The sequence below is a fragment of the Diabrotica undecimpunctata genome, chromosome 3 (assembly GCF_040954645.1).
Source record: "Diabrotica undecimpunctata isolate CICGRU chromosome 3, icDiaUnde3, whole genome shotgun sequence".
NCBI lineage: Eukaryota > Metazoa > Arthropoda > Insecta > Coleoptera > Chrysomelidae > Diabrotica > Diabrotica undecimpunctata.
The window spans coordinates 62,969,643-62,984,198 of NC_092805.1; the positions used below are offsets into that span (position 1 = coordinate 62,969,643).

A 14,556-nucleotide genomic window follows, 5' to 3' on the forward strand; every position below is an offset into this window, starting at 1 on the left:
TGATTGTGTATATTTTGGTACCCTACTTGGTCCTGCCTAATCTTACACTGTCTGCGTTGTTCCATCATCTATAATATTTCTTCTGTCATCCACTCATTCTTAGTAGTTGTTTTACTCTCGAGTAGAAAAGTGTTGTTCACCTCACCAAATGATTCTTTTATGATGGTCCATGACTTTTCAACATCATCCTCAGTTGCCATATTAGAGAACCTATTGTTTATTTCCTCTGTGTACGCTTCACTTGTTTCATTGTTTTTGAGTTTTCTAATGTTTACTGATGCCTTCTGGTGATTTCTTTTAGCTGTACCGAGCCTCAGTTTAATATTTGCTACTAAGGGATTGTGGTCGGATCCTATGTCTGCTCCAGGTAATGCAGATACCTTAGTAATAGCATTCCTGTACCTTCTATTTATTGTCATATAATCTATTTAGTTCCTTATATTGCCCTGATGTCCGTCTAAAGGCGACTTCCATGTGTAAAGCCTCCTGGGTGGTAACTTATACCAGGGCTTTCAATAATACAAAAACAGATTCTACATACGCACTTCTTTACTATCTAGATCATATTTATTATTTTAATGACGAATTTCAAATTTTTCACATCCAAAAGAAAGGCCTTCAGCTATCTTTATTAGAATCTATGGAAATTAACAAATTAAAAAACACAGACATAATTCTGAATGAGTCCAACTTGAGACAAACAGTTCTCTTCTCCTCAACGTATTTAGTTAAAGACTATAAAGTGTAAACACATACCCAAAAAATAGATCACAAAGAATAGATTGTAGAAGTTTATTGAAAACAAAGTTTTCAGTATTTTATTGTTATATAAAATGAATTACCATCAAGTAACGGTCGTATTCATTACTGATTTAACCAAAAATGTTTAGAATAACGTGAATGTTTCTAAAATTAAAAATATACAGTATGTCACATTAAAAAATAGAGGTTATAAGCAACTTCCGATTTAACAAGAGGTAGCAAATAGATGAAAATATGTTCATTAAATAGTTTATTCTTTAAAACCTCTTCTATCCAATTTTCATATTTCAGTTATCTTTAGTTCTTGAGATATTTCTAATTGGCTGTTTATCTGCCGCACTCTTTATATATATATATATATATATATATATATATATATATATATATATATATATATATATATATATAAAACTCTGAATTTAAACTTTCACATTACAAATAATGATCTAAACTCTTTAAAACTGCTTCTTTTCAATGACACAAATACGTTTTTCGAAACTACATAACTTCAAATTTTACCGAACATTGTCTTCGTAAAGGCATTTCCGGTGAAGTGCAATCGGCCAAAACTTAAAATTGAAATTTCATGTAATATGTTTTAAAGATTAGGCTCTAACAATGAAAATTTCACTACGACCGGTAAATGGAATTAATAAATTATATTGATCTCATAATAATCGCATAAAATGACAAAAATCGCACAATATTTATTTATTGATCAGATTTATATAAACTGACTTTATTTGCGACAAAATACAGAAATTGTACTCAAAAGCTGCACTCTTTACCTTTAAAAGGCATTTTTATTTTTGTCGATAGGGCACTCTGATCACAGGATATCGAAAGAAATCGTTAGAGTTTTTGAATTAAACTTTGCTTCAAAAAATAAGGAACCGATTTATACTTATGAGGAAGTTTATAAGTTCGCGTTGCAGCGTTGCACTTCATTTGAGTTATTTAAAAGACGAGTCAGCAAAAATGTTAAGCCTGTCAGTTCCGATAATTCTAATACCGTAAAGCATCCGTCTCATCAAACTTCTACATTTATGATCATTTCTGTCAGAAATAAGGATGAAATTGTATGGTTTCGATTATGCTATATTTAAATGTAATCAATTTCTTGCTAAACTACCTCAAAAAAATTTGACTTTGCTACACAGCATAAATGTTATATATAAACTGCTTGTCTAAGACTCATGTTAAGGTCAAATGCCTTTCATTCTTTTATATATTGTAATAAAAAAGATCATACTACTATTTATTTTGATAGCCTCAATGCAAATGATCATTCATCTTCTTCTTGTAGAGAGTTTGCTAGTTTATCTAACGATCCTGTGCTTTCTATTTCAGCGTTATCAAATACTTTGACAGATAATGTCTTGCTAGCAATGGCTGCAATCTATGTTCTTGATCGTTTTTGTAAAGCCTTGGAAGTTAGAGCCTTATTATTTAGTGCGTCTCAAGCTAACTTTATTAGTAAAGAATGTGTTGACAAATTAAGTCTCCCTAAATTCAATGCGGCTTGTCGATACAGGGTCTTAATAGAATGTAAAATTTAGCCAAATCAGGCGTAAAGTTGAAAACTTCTTCGTCCTATAACACAAACTTTCATTGCAAGGTAGATGCAATCATTCTTCCTCAAATCTGTCAAAACATATCAACTGCTCCAATTTCCTTAGACAACTTGCCAGATCTTAACATTTAAGGTGAACTAATAAAATGAAAAATATTCCCGGCAAAGTTGGTTCTATTACGAGAAAATATTGTTCCTTATATCTTAACAGGAGGAATTATTAAAACCCGAAATGATCAGATTTTAGCTCTTGAAACAAGTTTCGGTATTGCAAAGGAAATATTCCATCTACAAATATAATAAATATTCATTCCTTTTTTACTTCATTTTCTACTAACGACTGATAGCCCAGTCTGGTTAAAAAAAAGGTGGAAAAATGTTTCGCAGATATCTGAATCTTTTAAGACATAGGTGGGGGATACTAGATGATGAATAGATGAAAAGATACTCTTAGTTTTACCTTGCGTTTTTTTTAAGCAATAATTTATGGTCACAATTTGATTTTTTGTCTATAAATGTTTTCCCCTTATATTTTAAATAAAAAATATTTATGTCATTTTTTTATGTCAAGAATATCTTTATTTTGCGTTTTTTTTTTTATTAAAATTGATAAATAATTTACAGAGATATTTGCAAAAAAACAGTTTTTTTGCACTAATTTATAAATTTTATTAATTTTTTTATTAACAAAATAACATGGTATTAATACATTTAAACATCAAGGAATTACCATCAATTAGATTTGTGCGAAATTTTCCTCCGATCAGTCAAATATTTTATAAGTTATTTAATTTGTTTATCCCTGAGGCTAATTATTTAAACTATTAAGCTTGCCCTATGCATGATGCTAGACACATTCAGCAAATTTCATAGGATTCTTTAAGACTTAGACTATCTCAGAAGTTAAATGCATATTGAGTTTTCATCGAAATTATTTACAAAATAAACGTTTGAAAAAGGGGTATGTTTTTTACTTATAAACAATTGTATTAACTTCTATATTTTTCAAGCTACAGACTTGTACGTACAACCAAAATATAGCTGGTAAAAAAGCTCACATTAAAAAATAAAAAACCTTCTATGACCAATAGGAACGAAGTTAGTGACTATTTTTAAAAAAATCATATCTCCGTTGTTTATAAACATTAAGAAGTAAAATTTGCACAAATTTTGAACGAAAATCTAAACTTTATATTGAAACTTATAGCTATAAAATTTATCTACTTTTTCGAAACGACGGTACTTTCGAAAGATCGACATAGGAAAATGGAGAGGATATCTGTTTCAGCTCCGTTTTTTTTTCGGCATCGGAACTTCAAATTGCAACACGTAGGAAAAATTTACATTATCTCGGCTTCCTTTGCAGCTGCAAGCCTCTTTTTTTTTATTCTGGGGTAGCTCGTCGAAATATGAATAACTACATAGTTTTCACTGGCCGGAAAATATGGGAAAACTCGGAAAAATTAAGTCCATTTGAAATTCACCCTAAATACTTACTTTTTTGTAATTTGCTCAAATAGTCTGTCGCAGTATTAATAATTATGACAATTTTCCTCCCCATAAATCTCGGAAAATCCCGGAAAATCAACATATGTTTTTTCATTTTATGTCAATGATGTAATAATACTTATATATTTTATAAATTAAAATTCAGGTAATTTTTTACACATTATATTATTATATTCCTTATATTAATTATAATTGTTTGTATTTTTATAGTTAACAATATTGATTTTTATTCTATTTTTCTTACAAATATGATATACAATATTAATCTAATCTGCCTTACTGCTTTGATAAAATAGTCGATTTTTTCATATATATATATATATATATATATATATATATATATATATATATATATATATATATACCCGGTATTTAGGCGTTCGACGCCCTTCCGGTAGGGATCTATGGAGGAGTATCACCTAGCCGCAAGCCCTTATCTCTTGCCGTACTGCTCCACCATAGGCCGATCAGATACCAGCATATTCTAGACTAAGCCGCAGATTCATTTTAGAATTTTAAACTGCTGCCTTAGCCTTTTTGTTTTCTGCACACCGAGTCGGGGATCGAACTGACATCTCTCGTATTGAAGCGAAGGAGAAGCCAGCCGCCCAGCCCGCTTGGCTAATCCGATTGACTTTTCGATCGATTTTTTTATCACTTGCCTTATTAAATTTTGCAACGTTTATTGAACTTTACTTTTTTTATTTTCTTTACATACATTGGTTTAAAGTTAAAATTTGGTTCATTTATTCGACTTCACTGTCAGGTCTGAACCTTTTTGTTGCAGGTTGTTTGTCTTCACTTATTAAGTCAGTCTTATATTAATGGGCGATCTTAATGCCAAGGTGGGTCAAGGTAAGGTAGGAGAACAAGTAGGAAAATATGGGCTTGGAAACAGAAATGACAGAGGATATCGATTGATTCAATAACAAATACCTTTTTCAAAATTACCTCCTCGACGGTTATATATTATATCTCCACAACATACCAAAGAAAAAATAGTGAGAAATCAAATAGACTACATCGTGATATCAAGGAGGTATCATAATGCTGTTAAATGTACTAAGACGTACCCAGGAGCTGATATAGGCTCAGATCATAACCCGGTATTTACTGTGATAGAGGCGAGACCAAAAAAGATTAGAAGACCACACAGAAAGGCACTAGATTTAAATAAACTTAGAAACAAAAATATACGACAAGAAACAGGAGAAGAAATAAATGAAAACAATCGTTCAGTGCAGCAACAAATTAACGATACAAACAACGTTAACCAAAAATTAAAGTACATAAATACAGCTATACAAACAGCAGGAAAGAAACATCTTACAAAAACAACAACAAAGAATAAGGGGTGGATGACACAAGATATACTAGACTTGATGGAACAAAGAAGAAAGATGAAGAATTACCCAGACAAATACAAAGAAATAAATAAACACATAAAAAAGGGAATAAAAGAAGCCAAAGAGGAGTGGATTAAAGAACAATGTGAAGAAATGGAAACCTATGAGAAAAAGTACGATGCGTTCAATATGCACAAAAAAGTAAAAGAGATAACAGGAAGCATACAGAAATGCCAAATAGGTAAACTTAAAGACAAAGATGGAAATCTTATTGTAGATCTAGAGAATAAAATAAAAAGATGGACAGAATACCTGAATGAATTATTTGAAGACGATAGAAACAACTTAACTCAGATAATCAATGCAACTGGGCCAGACATATTGAAAGAAGAAGTAGAATACGCAATAATAAACGCTAAAAATGTAAAAGCAAATGGACCTGATGAAATTCCTACAGAACTGTTGAAGCTTTTAAATAATAAATCCGTAACCATAATATTAAATTTTGCAGCGAGGAGCTAAAACAGTTTCCCCTCCACTTTCCTATGTCGATCTTTCGAAAGTAACTTCGTTTCGAAAGGTTTTAAGTTTTGAAAAATTTGATGAATTTTATGGCTATAAAATTCAATATAAAGTTTAGATTTTCATTCAAAATTTGGGCAAATTTTACTTCTTAATGTTTATAAACAATGGAGATATAATTAACAAAAAAATTGTCGCTAACTTCGTTCCTATTGTTCATAGAAGGTTTATTTTTTTTGTGAGTTTTTTTACCAGCTATCTAATGGTTGTACGTACAAGTCTGTAGCTTGAAAAATATAGAAGTTACTACAATTGTTTATAAGTAAAAAACATACCCCTTTTTCAAACGTTTATTTTGTAAATAATTTCGATGAAAACTCAATATTTATTTAACTTATATTGTTTGATTTTTTTATTAACTTTGAAGTTATATTCTAATAGTACTTATATAAATGCCAAGGGTAAGTTTGCCGTAAACCTACCTTTCAAAACCGAAATATCTTCTTTGGGCAGCACAAAACGTTTAACCTTACAAAGATTTAGTTCTTTAGAACGCAGATTTACCAAAAATGAATCACTTAAGATTTAATATGCAAATTTCATTAAAGGTTTCATAGATAATAATTATCTAAATCCTAATAATATAATAATAATGCTTATTATTTACCACAATATTGTATCTACAAGGAGTCCGGTACTACTCCGTTGCGCGTTGTGTTTGATGCTTCCGCACACACCCCTAATTTTCCATCGTTAAACGATACCTTATATCCAGGTAAAAAATTACAAGATGATCTTGTAAAATTATTACTTAAATTCAGTATGTCTTTACTGTATATATTTTATCCATGTTTACACAGATTCTTATCGCTCCTGAGAAGCAAGGGTTTCAAAAAATACTTTTGCGTTTTTAGGAACAGGAATCTATTGCTGAATACGAACTTACTCGAGTTACATTTGGTGTGTCTAGCTCACCATATCTTGCAATTCGTACTTTTCAGCAACTGGCACTCGAGGAACCGGACTTACCTGTGGCCTCATCTGTACTTCTGAATAATACTTATGTACATGATGTGGTTTCAGGAAAACATTCTATACAAAATAATGTTCTCGTAATAAGAGAATTAATATCTTTATTGAAGCGTGGTGGATTTGTAGTTACGAAAATAGACAAGTAATGCCCCTTAATTATTCTCTCTAGCTAATATTCTTTTGGATCACATTCTGCAACAGTCATTTCTGTCAACTTTCATTTGACTTAGATCAATCTTCGTTGATACATTCCCATCAAACTTGGATGGAATATATCAACTGATGATTTTTTTTTACAAAATTCTACCTCTCTTCCTCTACCTTCTTCTTCCTGTACAAAGCGGAATCTCTTAAGCCAGATAGCTCGCATATTCGATCCTTATGGAGTTCTTAATCCTGTCACTTTAATGGTGAAGACTATTATTCAGCGTCTTTGGTTACTTGATTTAGATTGGTATGCAACTCCCCCTTTGGAACTTACTTTAAGGTGAGAACAATTTAAAATTGAGTTTTGCCTATACTGTCTAAGTTTTCTATACCTCATTATATTCCTTTAAATGAAATTGTTTTCTGTAAGCTCATGGGTTTTGCGACGCCTCTTTACGTAGATCTTCTGCTGTTACATACTTTTGTATTTGCCATGATACAGGAGTCATCAAAACTTATTTTCTTTTAAGCCCGAAGAAAGGTATCTCCTACGAGAGTACAAAATATTCCTCATCTTGAACTCAAGCATCAGTAATTCTTAGTAAATTAATATCTTATTTACTGCAAACTCTTGCTATACCGCATGGTCAGATTCGGCTGTTGTTCTTCATTAGATTAATTCACAATCACATAAATGAAAAACCTTAGACAGTAACAGAATTTCTTACAGTCAAGACAGGTTTTTCTTCGAAACACTGGCGATATATTCCTTCTTAACTTCCTAACTGGTCATTCTCCTTGCCCGAGTCTATCGAACATAACGTGGAATTGAAACGAAAGAGTTGTCTTTTATCTTTTCCATCTGATGAATTTGTCGATAATCTTTGTAATCGATTGTCTTCCTTTTCAAAATGGATATCCGCAATCTGCAAATTATATATGTTCTTAGATTCGTTGGTAATCTAACATCAGCCAATAAAAGAACAGTTGGAAGGTTTTCTATTATGGAACAAGGTAATTCCACTAATCAACTAATTAGATTGATGCAACAAAGATATCTGAAAGAGGAAATAGAACAGGTCGGTCAAGGGTAATAGTGTCAAATTCAAATACTTAAAAAAATTAAATCCCTTTTTTGATTTACATATTGGAAACTAAAACCTCAAAATTATCAGTCACCTATGAGGGCTTTTCCAGACCTACAAAGATCTAAGGTTAAACCATTTTATTGCGTTGGCGTCTGCTTTTGCGGTCCTTTTATAATACGAGCCAGTAGGCTTAAAAATTATAAACGAACCAAAGCCTATATTTGCCTCTTTGTGTGCTTTGCTACTAAAGCTTTGCAAGTAGAATTGATATCCAAACTTAGTACAGAGGCATTTTTTAGCCTCATTCAGACGTTTTAGAGCACATTGAGGACGTTGTCTATTCGGATTGCAGAACGAATTATGTAGGTACAAAATCCTATCTAGAAGACATTAAGTCACATTTTGATACAAACCACGTCATTGCATGGTATTTAAATCCTCCTGCAGCTTTTCATTTTGGTGGATTGTTTGAAGCTGGTATAATAAGCGGAAAAACACATTTGGATAAAGTCATAGGCGAACAGATTTTAACCCATGAAGAATTTAATACATTACTTATACAAATAGAGGCGGTCTTAAATAGTCATCCTTTGTTAGTAATGATCCAAATGATTTTTAAATGTTTACACCTGGACATTTTGTGACACTAGAACCTTTAAAGATAATTCCCAATCTAGATTACAATGATGTTCGTTTAAATAGACTGAGTCGTTCGCAATTACTGCAACGATTACATGTAGACTTTTGGCAAAGAAGTCGCTATCGTACAAACAGCGAAAGGTGAACTTAGACGACCTTTAGTGAAGCTTTGCCATCTGCCATATATTGACTATACATGCAAATGTGCATTTTGCTGGGTGGGAATGTTCCGTCCCTCCATACATTTTTTTTTGTTTTTGTATTAAGTATTTTTTTAATATTTTTATTTTTTTATATTTAATTCTTTAATTAACGTGTGTTTGTCTTATATACGTTAACTAATATGGTCCTGTATGCACTGCTTCTATCATACTTAAGGAAGGCTAAGCTATTTCGGAGTACAGTAAATCTACAAAAATAAAAAAATATTTTAGCTCCTTTAAGCCAATATTCAAGAATATCCAAATATTTACGTATCTATATGTCTATAAATGAGTCGTATAGAATTATTTTTACGTTATAACTTTATATTTTATACTTACGAAAGGTGGTAAAAGCGACTGTACAACAAATGAAATGGGATTTTCGGAATTTCCAATTAGATGTAAAATTTGCTCGTTACTAGCTTCCTTCAAGTCAACTCCATTTATTTCCAATATTCTGTCACCTGTCTAACAAAATAAAAATTATAAGTTCATTTTGATATTTGACACAAATACAATTCGATATACAGAAACTTAAGTATTAATTAATATTTAAATTTTATCTTTTTAAAGCGATGTTTCGAATTTAAATCCAAATTAAAAAAAAATTAAATGCAGTGTATTGATGTAGGAAATGTGCGGGCTTGAAAAGGTTGTATCTTTCTACCAAGTTGACTGAACACTGGTGCTCACAAGCCCACAGGGCTAGTTGAAGATGTTCTTTCGAGTGGAGCATCAGCCTCTCTCTAGTCAATACCATAATGCATGGTGAAGAGCCACACCATACATGAGATATCCCTGTTAACGCTGAATATTACGGATCTAGATGGGAAGATCGATAAACATTCGTGATATTATTTTTCATTTTCAGTACAAGTTGTGGCGTAAAAGAATCGACCCTGGACCTGGAGGTCGAGATCTGGAAATTTAAATATGAAGAAAATGGAGAATGGAATGTACTCAGAAAATACCTATTATCATTTCTACTATTGGAGTCATTCCGAAGAATCTCCTAGAAAACATAAAAAAGCTAAGTCCAAATAAACATCTTTATTAGACCATGCAGAAAGCTGTACTACCCTCGACATCCAGATGCGTACGAAAATTTTTGAAAGGTACACCGACGTATTAAGTCACCTACGACTCGAAAAAACGGAAAGAGTGTTATCAGAGTTTTTGATACCGTAGGTATCTGAAATGAGTGAATTTTCACCTTATATGGAGTGTGAGCCGTATGGGTAAATCTGGATAGTAATAATAATAATGAATTTCGCCTAGAGGGAGTGTCGGCCGTATGGCTAAATCTGGATAATAATAACCTGTGGGAGTTTTTGTCAGTTTTTCTATGAGGCGCGGCCATTTGCCAATGGGGGATGCTCTTTGGTTATTCGTAGGGCCAATGCCCAGAAGGAACAAGTATAACTGCAGTGGAACAAAAACTGATACCTGATAGTAGGTGTAAAATGCACACCCATGAAAAAGGAGTATAGTAATTTATGTTTAGGGTCTCTGCTTGGGAATCGCCAGAGCACGTCTGGATCCGGCGCTAGACGTGACAGCATGCAAGATGTCAGTTGGCGCAATAGGGTGTTGAGAAGGCGGGCCCTTGTCATATAATCAACTACAACCCAACAAGAACAACAACCACAATTGAGCCAAACAACAGCAAGAGCTCCACTCACTTCAGGTGCTACGCTGAAACATTAGCCGGCGCTCAATCAAGCGGGACGACCGAGGCAGCACATGAAATGGGCTGTATCCATAACCGAAAACATTTTGCGCTTCTATTATAAGGTGACAAAACTTGGTCAAGAAACGATTGGCAATCGACAATAGCTTTATTCTGAATTTTATAGGAAGTAACCAGATATTCAAATATCTAAACAGAGAATAGCAGATCAATAAAAGGATAATTATTCCTAAAAATTCCTAAGCTTCTCATACAAGAAACTCAACCTTTTAATGCACAGCAGGACAATAACGAGTTACACGACAGTCTAGTAAATGAGATGGCACGTGCCGTACAAGAGTTTAGTTGGACAAACCCACTTAACAGACCACCGTTACCAAAAAACTCTTCTAAAAAATTAGGAGCGCTGTTACAAATTATATATATATTTAGGGATTCTACAGTATTCACTGCCTTCCCTCGCTCAACCGTTTTCATCTCTCTCTGTTGTTCCATTCTCCATCGTTTAGGCCTCTCTTACTCATGGCGTCGTCTACTTCGTTCCTCCAGGATTTTCGGGATCGTCCTCTTTTCCTCCTTCCTATGGGGCTCCATTCGGTTAACTCTTTATCCATCTGCTGTCGCTAGTTCTTCTTACATGTCCATACCACTTTAATCTTTTTTGTTCTATATATGTTAGTATGTCTGTTTCTATTGATGTTACAAATGTCTATTGATGTTATGTTACAAATTGTAAATACTAATGTCCTACCAATTATATCGTAGAAGCACATACATTAGAATATTTTCATTTACTGATTTACTGTGCAGCAACAGCAATTGCTAATGTTATGGGCATTAATATTAGAACACGACGAGGTACTAACACCGGAAAGACTCATAACAGACTAGCACCCTGGGAAAAACGATTGCTGAGGAAAATTTAATTATTGCATAGGGACATAAGACAAATAACGGAATAAGTAAGAAGAAAAAAAATCATCAAGAGAGCTGAAGATATATTGCTGAATACTCTAAGACACACACAACGTGATCCAGAAACACACCGCAACAACCAGAAATGCGACAATATAGTTTTTAAGAATGCAGAGAAGGCGTTTTATAGGAAACAATTCCACTGTGGAAAATAAAAATAAATCATACCCACGTCAAGAACAAATTCATGAGTTTTGGGGAAATCAACTTTTAACACCAGCTACTCATAACACCAATGCTGGATGGATTGAAGACACAACAAACGACTGCGAACATTATAATAATATTTTTTACGAATTCTTCACCACTGAAGAAGTCTAAAATAGTATCAAAGAGCCTTCATAACTAAAAATCTCCTGGACCAGACTGAGATGACAACTTCTTGCTAAAGAAGTTTTGGAGTATTCATGAGTGTTTGTCAATGTTGATTAATCATGTTATCTTTAATTTACAGGAAATACCATTATTTCTTATACAGGAAACCACTTATCTAATACCGAAAGGTTAATACCGAAGGATTAAAATAACATACAATATCAAGCAAAGTACCGCTTAATTACTTGTCTTCTAACTTTGTACAAATTTGTAATATCCTGTGTAGTCCAGAATATCTACCATCATCATGCTCTGAACAACGCCATAGAGCCTCAACAGCAAGGATGTGCTAAGGGCTCCATGAGTTGCAATGAACAACTGATTATAAGACTCAGTTATTTCTAATCAGTCATACATCAAAAAACGAAGTCTTCTAACTGCCTTTATTGAATACAAGAAGGCCTTTGATTCAGTGCCGTACGAATGGCTTATAGATAATATTGAAAATATATAAAGTCGATGATAATATCGACCTTTTTAAAGCATATAATGACAGAGTGGAAGACTAAAATTCACCTACAAATATCTGGAGACAACAATATCAAAACTGAAGATATCCCAATTAACCGGGACCTTTTCTAGGGGGATTCGTTGAGTCCCTTTTGATTCTGTCTTGCGATGAACCCAAGAGCTACTCAACTATAGGTACTGACTTAGGTTTAGGCATCAAAAATAACAATACTGTCGTAACGAAGCTTAATCGTCTGTTGGATATGGATAATTTGAAATTATCGCTTCTACTCGAAATCAACTAGATCAGGTACTAAAAACTGTTGAAACTTTCTGAAATGATATTAGTATGCACTTTAGACTACACAAGTGCCGTATACTAAATATAGTCAGAGGAATGGTTCAGCTCAATGCAATGAAAGAAAATTATATATTTACAAATATCTCAGAGTACAGCAAACGCGAAAAATTGACCATAAACTAATGAAAACCGAACTAATTTCTGAGTTTGTGCAAAGAGTAAGATAGCTAAATCGGTTATATCAATACCAAAAATTTTAAGGTATTAAATAGGTACGCCTGTTATGCCCTTAGCTTCTTATGTGGTATTATAAAGTGGTCAAAAACGGATATAGAAAGTCTTCAGCTTAAAGAAAAAACACTTCTCACAAAGGATCAAAAACACCATCCATGCAGTGCAGTAGAAAGAACAACATTACCGCGGTATCTAGGAAGAAAAGGATTTATGGACACGGAAGAGCAACTGGATATACAGGTTACTAATTTAAGAACATATGTTCAAACGTAGGCTCAGACATCTACGTTATAACGTGCAATTTTTGCAGTAAAACAACGCCGCTTAAACTGAGATAACAAGAAATGCGCATAAACCACCTTTCTAAGCAAAAAAAAAGCGCACTTGGATGAGACAACCTCTGCATGGGGGACATGTCAATGAGATCAGCCAAGAATATGTCAAGAATACAGCGTCGAACTGTTCGCATCAGGAAAGATGTTTTTCCGAGACAGAGGGTTTTCTGCTTGCCATTTAGACTTATGTAGGTTATTTTAGCTAAAAATTACCTAAAATATATTGTCAAAGTCCAAAACGATAGTAGGAAAGATGATTCACCAGGAATTAGTCAACAAACTGGGACTTCCCCAAACCGACTTCTCTTAATATTGTTCTGAAGCTATTTTCTTGTGGCATGTTATGCCACAGTGCCATTATTGATGTTTATATTTTGAGAACGATTCCGGAAGTGGAAATTGAAACGTCAATAAACGTACTTTAACCTTCAATTGTGGCTTATTCCCATTTAAATAGTAACGACTTTTCTTATTATCAATACGTCCCTGAAAGAATGCTTAAAAACGACAACTACAAGCTATACTGGGACCGCACTGTGCTCACAGACCAACCATAATAGACCAGATCTCATACTAGTTAATAAACTTAATAGGTAAACAACACTAATGACTGTGGCAATACCTAACAACAATAATCTGTGAAATACAACGAACAGATCGCCAAGTATAGAGATCAAGAATTACAAATAAGGAAACAATGGAAAATGGAAGGTACCCAGACAGTCCCTATTATTCTATCTATTACTGTTGTTATTTTGAAAAACCTCCTAGAAAACAGAAAATAGCTGAGTCTATGTGAACACCTGTATAAGATCATTCTGACAAATGTGCTACAATCGACGTCCAGATGCGTACGAAAATTTTTGGGGGTTACTCTAGTATACCAAGTCAATTAGGGCTCGATAACACGGAAAAAGTCCAACCAGAGCTCAATCCTTTTAATACCGTAGATATCTGGATGAGTGAACTTTCCCCTTAGAGGAAGTGTGAGCCGTATGGCTAAATCTGGGATAACAATAATTCCGAGTTCATACGAAGAGTAAGATAGCAAAGTCGGTAATACCTAAATAGTAAACATTTTAAGGTGGTCAAAAACGGATGTAGAAAGTCCTCAGTGGAAAAAAGAACATTTTTCAAAACGGCACAAAAAGATTATCCACGCAGTGCAGTAGAGAGAACAAGATTACCGCGGTATGTAGGAAAAAGAGGACTCGTGGACATAAGTAAGCAACTAGATTAACAGGTTGGTATTTTCAGACGAAGGCTCAGGCATCTACTTTACATCGCGCAATTAATATGGTGCAGTAAATGACACAACTAAATTGTGCAATGTAAATTGTGTGCGTGTGCGTGTGCACACGCGCACCCACACACA

At 33.4% G+C, this 14,556-nt stretch overlaps 1 protein-coding gene across 1 annotated transcript in view; it reads right to left on the reverse strand.

Moving 5' to 3' along the window:
- The window catches only part of LOC140435622 (inactivation-no-after-potential D protein-like), a 162,155-nt gene that overhangs the window by 124,736 nt on the left and 22,863 nt on the right, over window positions 1-14,556 (reverse strand). The window contains exon 4 of the mRNA XM_072524360.1: window positions 9,161-9,289. Within this exon, the coding sequence (XP_072380461.1) occupies window positions 9,161-9,289 (129 nt within the window). The remainder of the gene's footprint in view (window positions 1-9,160; window positions 9,290-14,556) is intronic.